This window comes from Pavona decussata, unplaced genomic scaffold (genome assembly GCF_977016875.1).
Source record: "Pavona decussata unplaced genomic scaffold, jaPavDecu1.1 SCAFFOLD_100, whole genome shotgun sequence".
In the NCBI taxonomy this organism is placed as follows: Eukaryota; Metazoa; Cnidaria; class Anthozoa; order Scleractinia; family Agariciidae; genus Pavona; species Pavona decussata.
In genome coordinates this window covers 2,243,904-2,250,148 of record NW_028145515.1, presented here as the reverse complement: position 1 = coordinate 2,250,148, position 6,245 = coordinate 2,243,904, and the positions used below count along the sequence as shown (strand labels likewise).

Below are 6,245 nucleotides of genomic sequence, written 5' to 3'. Positions count from 1 at the left end.
TTGTTGACGTCACTGGCTTTTGATAGTCTGCAAGACTCAAGCGGAACCAAGGGTCGGAGCGCAGGCGAATGGTTAATGGTTTCACTGCCAAGTTTAACAATTTTATGACTTAACGAGTGTATACAACATGCAGCCAGCGAGGCATGCGAGGCAGACGTGCGAGGCGTGCGAGGCATGAACAAAACGTGCGAGGCATGCGAGGCATGAACAACCTGCTAACCGTTAAGCTAACCGGGGAGCTATTTAAGCTAACCTGAGTGCTATTTAGGCTAACCGGAGTGCTTTTTAGGCTAACCCGAGTGTTTTTTAGGCTAACCCGAGTGTTTTTTAGGCTAACCTGAGTGCCTCGCACGTCTGACTCGCATGCCTCGCATGCCTCGCTGGCTCGCAGATTGTGCATCGTCAATTTATGGTCTATTTTAAGAGTTTAAACCATAGAAAACTGGGAAAAGTACGAGCGAAATTGGCTTTTTCCGTCGAGAAAGCGCGCGAGTTTATACATCTGACGTCATTTTATTATAGCTATACAGATCAGCGCATTTCACAAATATTCAGAGTAAAATTTTAGTGGATTTACGGATCTTACAGGCAGTGCAGCGGATTGCGGATTCATCCATTTTTTTGTCCCAGATTTTGGTTTTTGCCGATTATAAAGTTCGGATCCTGGTGTTTGATTATACATTCTTATTCTAGTTCCTTAGAAACTTTGCTAACGGATTCGGGTGCTAAATAGTACATGCATGTAATAACGGATCGGCAGCATATATGACCAAGCTCAAGCTGTGGGCGATGATTATCTTGCGTCAGTATCACGGCGGTCACGGCAAACTGATTATAACAGTTTGTATGGGAATATTTTAAACCAGTTTAAAACACAGGAAGCGATAACTTGGTAAAATGGCCTCAAATCAGCAAAAGAAGTAAACACAATAAGCAATACACCGTAGAAGCAAATAATGTCATTGTGAACTTTCTAGTATTTCTACCTCCTAAGCCCGATCGTAAATATTCCCATATAAACTCTTATATTTTGCCGTCACCACTATTACGCAAGATGGTCATCGCTCACAGCTTGAGCTGGGTAGCCTGTGGCCGGATCGAAATACAAGTCACAAATAGCAAATGCAATAAATTTGTTGAAGGAATTGGTTAGTCAGGGGCACCTAATAGTATATTTCGATGGGTATCTGTTTCGAGCGCCTTAATCGCCTTACAAATTCGTAAAAAAAAAGTCGTGAAAAGGCTGCAATTTTGTTCGGCAAAATTGCAGCTCAAAATTTCGTAACGCTGGAAAACGAATTCCTTTCGTTTACCAAAGAGCAAATACGTCGACGTCGTTAAAAGTGCGAAGAAAGGTCAGCTAGCATTTTTGTAAAAGCAACAACAGCGAGTATAAAATTCAGGGAATAAAATTCCGTTTCCTGAAACTTTCAGCAAATTAAATTTTCAGCTTAAGGATCCGGACAGATGAATCTGTATTATTATTAAAAACTGCCATGGTATAATGCATTTCGAGCGATTTGATTGGCTTAGCGGCCACGGTATATGAGCCATTATACCATGCCCGAGAAATAGAGACCATTAAATTGTCTTCTAATTGTTCTTGCAAAGCGAAATCAACAAAATCTAGCAATGTTTCTTGATTGTTTTTAATAAAACAATTATTCCACTCACGCTTGTTGGATGAGATGATAGATAACGTATCATCTCATATCCAAGGCGCGCTCGTGGAATAATTGTTAAGTATGCACATGTCCTTAAACGAGGACAAACTGATCTGGGAACACAATGAGGAGACAACAGTTCAGAATTTTGCTTAAGAGGCTTGTCTCACCCTATTTAAGACCCTTTTTTAAATTTGGCCTGTAAAATTTATACCCATTTTCAGACCTTGTTTCTAGAATCCGTACCCGTTTCTGTAAAATCCGTACCCGCTTTCAGACTTTCAGATCAGAATGGTTAAAATCTATACCCTATTTCAGATCAAAATGGCTCAAAAGCATGGACTCCTGTCAAAAGCCATACTCCAAGGCGCCGTACATGCAGTGGAGTACTCAAAAGCTCCCCCTGGTGGTATTTGCGACTCCCACGGTTGCAAAATTGGACCTGCTATTTTGCAAGTCCAAAAATCGTACTGTATTGGGAACACATAGCCGCCAAAGCCGGTACGAATAGCAGGTCCTGTGTGAAGAAAAAGGACTATATAACGCAATTTTTGCGGGGATCCATTTGGAACTGGTCCCGTGTGAACATAGTCTTAGAAAGCCTTAGGCCCCGTTTATATGGAGAAAGGTTGTCCCAGGAAAGAGGGTCACCCTCTCAGCCGAGTCAACTTCAGCGAGCGTTTATATGAGGAAAACGTTGACCCCTTTGCCCGAGCCAACAGCGCTCGCGCATGCTCTGATTGTCTCGCCTTGACGGAGTTGATCCGGCTAGGGGAGCCAAAGTCAGTTTATATGGAGAAAAGTTGGCCCGGCTAAGAGGGTCCCTACCATTGAAAAAGGGTGACCCGGCTAGGCGGGTCACCCTTCCAGCCGAGCCAAGTTTTTGTTTCTCATGTAAACGGTTCGCCAAGTTTTGTAAGGAAATATAGGAAAAGATGGCTCGCCCATGGTAGCTCGGGTAGGCGAGTGACCCTTCTACCACTTTTCTCCATATAAACGGGGCCTTACGGCCATTTAGTACAATTTTTTAGGACCTTCACTTCAGCACAGCTCGAACTCATGCATTTCCCGAGTTCAGAGTTGCTGAAAGCTCACTGGGAATCACACAATTTTATTTTTGGTCGCACACACACATACACGTCAGCGCTAGACGAACCAGAGAATGAACTTTTGTAAATTTGCTCCGACCCTCTGTTCTCCAAGGCACGCGAGAACTGGGGGGGATGAGAGACGAATAACTGCAAACCTTCCCCTGAAAAGGGGAGGCATATTGTAAATTGTAACTATTTAGCGGGTGGGAGAAGAGTAGGGGCCGTGAGAGGAGAAAACTGAAAAATCAATAGGCCATTTAATTTCCGACTTGCTATGAGCCTCATTATGACAGCGAGGCTAAGTTAAAGATTAGTTTTGTTTGCATATCTATGAAAACTTTTCACCTAGCCTCGCCTTCATAATGAGGTTCAAAGCAACTCAGGAAATGGCTGACAAACTTAACGGTACGCAAGCAAGAAAGAAAATCATCAGAATAGCAAGTAGAATTATAAAAATATATAATTTTATTAGATTCATTAGCTCAAACAGTGCACGGCTACAATTAAATATTTAAAAAAAGATCGTTCTTGAATCATGACATTACGATGTAGGACTACGCGGAATGCCGCCATTAATTTCTAATAACGCGCTTGCGCGTTCGAAAATGTATTTGGCAATATTTCAAGCTGTTACTGCCACGGTTTGTGGAAATAAATTTCATTTTCACTACTACTAATAATCAAAACTGGAAAGATAACAAAAGTAATACTTAGAAAAATATCTACTCGTCGTAACATACAAAACGATACATGCCGCTTGAAACTGATCACTGGATGCCCAGTTGGTATGACTTTGGAAAAGATTACCACAAAAATTCACTTCCTATAGAAATAAATACTCTTTGCGGCGGAAAATTTCTTATAAAAATAGCGAGAGTATGTTTTATATTCAATAATAAAACGATTACAAATTCTCTTTCTATCAAAATGATTATTAAAACTACCTAGGTTATCGTAAGTTACAAAAGTCAAGTATCAGTAGACGGGCGCACGAGGGTGCGCCTTTCTGGCTCATTTTCCGCAGGTACACAGAGTTACTCCTCGTCTGAGTCCGGGGAGTCATAGGGGTCCTCGCTGAACGTCCTTAGGACACACGAGGCCGTAACAACATCTTCTTTGTCCTAAAAGTAACAAAGACAGGAGAGTGAGTTGCTAGGCAATCGATAGGATCGTTTTGTTTACGAGCAGACCTAGATCTTAAAGTTAGAAGGTTCAAGTTCAACGGTATAAGGAAGGAGGGATTGAAGGAATGAACGAAGAAAGTGAGGGAGGAAGGAATGGATGGATGAATGAATTAATGACTAAAGGAAGGAAGGAAGGAAGGAAGGAAGGAAGGAAGGAATGGATGGATGAATGAATTAATTAATGAATAAATGAACGAAAGAAGTGAGGGAGGAAGGAATGGATGGATGAATGAATTAATGAGTAAAGGAAGGAAGGAAGGAAGGAAGGAGGTTTACTATTTGTTTTGTCACATTTACTTATATAAACAAAATTAGTTTAGTGACGGGGAGGCCTGAACTAGAAGCAGGAGGCTGTGAGAGTGGAAAGAGACGAAATGACAGTACAGACTAGACACAACTCATACAATACATAATAATTCCCGTTATCAAAAACGATATTACTGTATAATCGTATATAAAAAAAAAAATGAAATAAAATAAAATAAATAAAATAAAAAATGATCTAACATGATTCTCTCTTAACAGCAGTGACAATTCCTATCTTTCGTACTTACCTTCTTCGCAAGCAGCGCGGAAAGATCTTTGAGTTTTGAAGCGGTGATGTCCGAAGAGCGACGCTTCGACAGATTGTCACCCTATAATAACAAAATGATACCGCAAACTTGTGAACTCAAGAATAGAAACGGCAGAAGAAACTGCGACGGTTTCTCATTTATTGACTGTTTCACTCACAGTTCAAATATATATTTAATATATTTCACTCATATTATCACTTCACCAATTCAGGTCTATTACAAATTCACATAATGACCAGCTCCCAGTTGGCTTGATAGCTCATTCACTTTGGTACACTGCACCCGCAACGCAGAGGTCAAGGGTTCGAATCACGTTCAAGCCTCAATTTTTTAATTGCGTTCATGCATAACTGCGATGGTTCCCCGTCTCTCATTTATTCATTATTATCCTTAGTTCAACAATGACAAAATAACAAAACATCGAAGACACTCCAAGTGTAAGACTAAATTGAGACGCCACAGTTATAAGTAAGATTTTTAAACACGGCCTCCAAGAAAAGCAGCATTTATTGTTTAGCTTTGGTTTATTATTTTTAACTTTCATAATCCTATTTAGGTAGATAGATAGTTGATAATGATAATCTTCTAAGTAGCTGATGGAAAAACCGTGTATAAATAAAGTTATCCCATCCTTTCCTATCCTGTAGCAAAACCTCGGGGTATTGGTGGGGGGGGGGGGGGGGGAAGTAGCAGCTCTCATAAGGTCTCACGTGATTGGCTTGCAACCTTTCTAGAAAACAAATTGAACAAACAACAGAACAGTATCCCAAACACCAAAAACAATAGCAACTGTTACACAATTAAAACAATTACAAGCGTACGAGAGCTGCTACACTCTACTAGGGAGCAGCTGACCACCTTCGAATTACGGCTTTTGCAAGTTAAGATCAACTTGAAATTTCAATCGAACATGATCTAATAAACATGTCTGATCTTTCTCCCTCCCATTTTCCTAAAACGAATTAGTGAAAGTGCGGCTAGTGGAAATTTTGTTTTGGCTAGTGAAATCAGACCTGTTAATCTCGAGCCCTGCACAAGCCGCCTCAGCCTGTGAAAATCCTTGCCCGATATACCTCCGAAAGTTTGTATGCACCAAGATATTTTTAATCGAGAGCGTCTCGTAATGCCGCATTCCAGAATAAGCCGCGAACACAACTCACACGACGGACCCTTCCAACATAGTGGCAAACAGCTCAATCGTGAAGGTACCTTCCACAAGAAATCATTTGAATTTTTCGGAACAAAATAGTTCTGTTTTCGCTTACCTGAAGCCAAGGATTCTTCATGGCTTCCTCGGCGGAAGGACGCTTCCTGTTCGGAGAAAAGAAGGTTTGCTTTGTTGGAGAAGCAATAAAACGAATAACGAATTCTGATGTACAGCACTAGGCGGTTCTGCACAGGAGTGCTTTCTCGAGCTATTGTTTATTAACCTATAGGAGGTAGTCTAACTGCCGAGGCCGTGGATGAAATCCTAAAGTGTGACCATTCAAGTAAAAGCTACTGAACAGTACTTTCCTGTGGTGCCGTGTTTTAGTTTTGAGTTCGTGATGAAATCCTAAAGTGTGACCATTCAAATGAGAGCTACTGAACAGTACTTTCCTGTGCTGCTGTTTATTATGCTGTGCAGGGTAGTTCAAACTTTTGAGTCTGTGCATAAAATTCTAAAGTGTGACCACTCAAACGAAAGCTACTGAGCAGTACTTTCCACTGATGCTGTTTATTATGCTGTAC

The 6,245-nt window shown here is 40.9% G+C and overlaps 1 protein-coding gene across 4 annotated transcripts in view; it reads right to left on the bottom strand.

The window, feature by feature from the left end:
• Positions 1 to 3,197: 3,197 nt before the first annotated feature.
• The window catches only part of LOC146472300 (obscurin-like), a 164,766-nt gene continuing 161,718 nt past the window's right edge, over positions 3,198 to 6,245 (bottom strand). For all 4 annotated transcript variants that reach the window (XM_085119693.1, XM_085119692.1, XM_085119694.1 and 1 more), the window contains 3 exons: positions 5,780 to 5,825; positions 4,494 to 4,574; positions 3,198 to 3,876 (listed from right to left, as the gene is read on the bottom strand). In XM_085119693.1, coding sequence (XP_084975819.1) covers positions 3,790 to 3,876; positions 4,494 to 4,574; positions 5,780 to 5,825 — 214 coding nt within the window. In that variant the 3' untranslated portion in view covers positions 3,198 to 3,789. The remainder of the gene's footprint in view (positions 3,877 to 4,493; positions 4,575 to 5,779; positions 5,826 to 6,245) is intronic.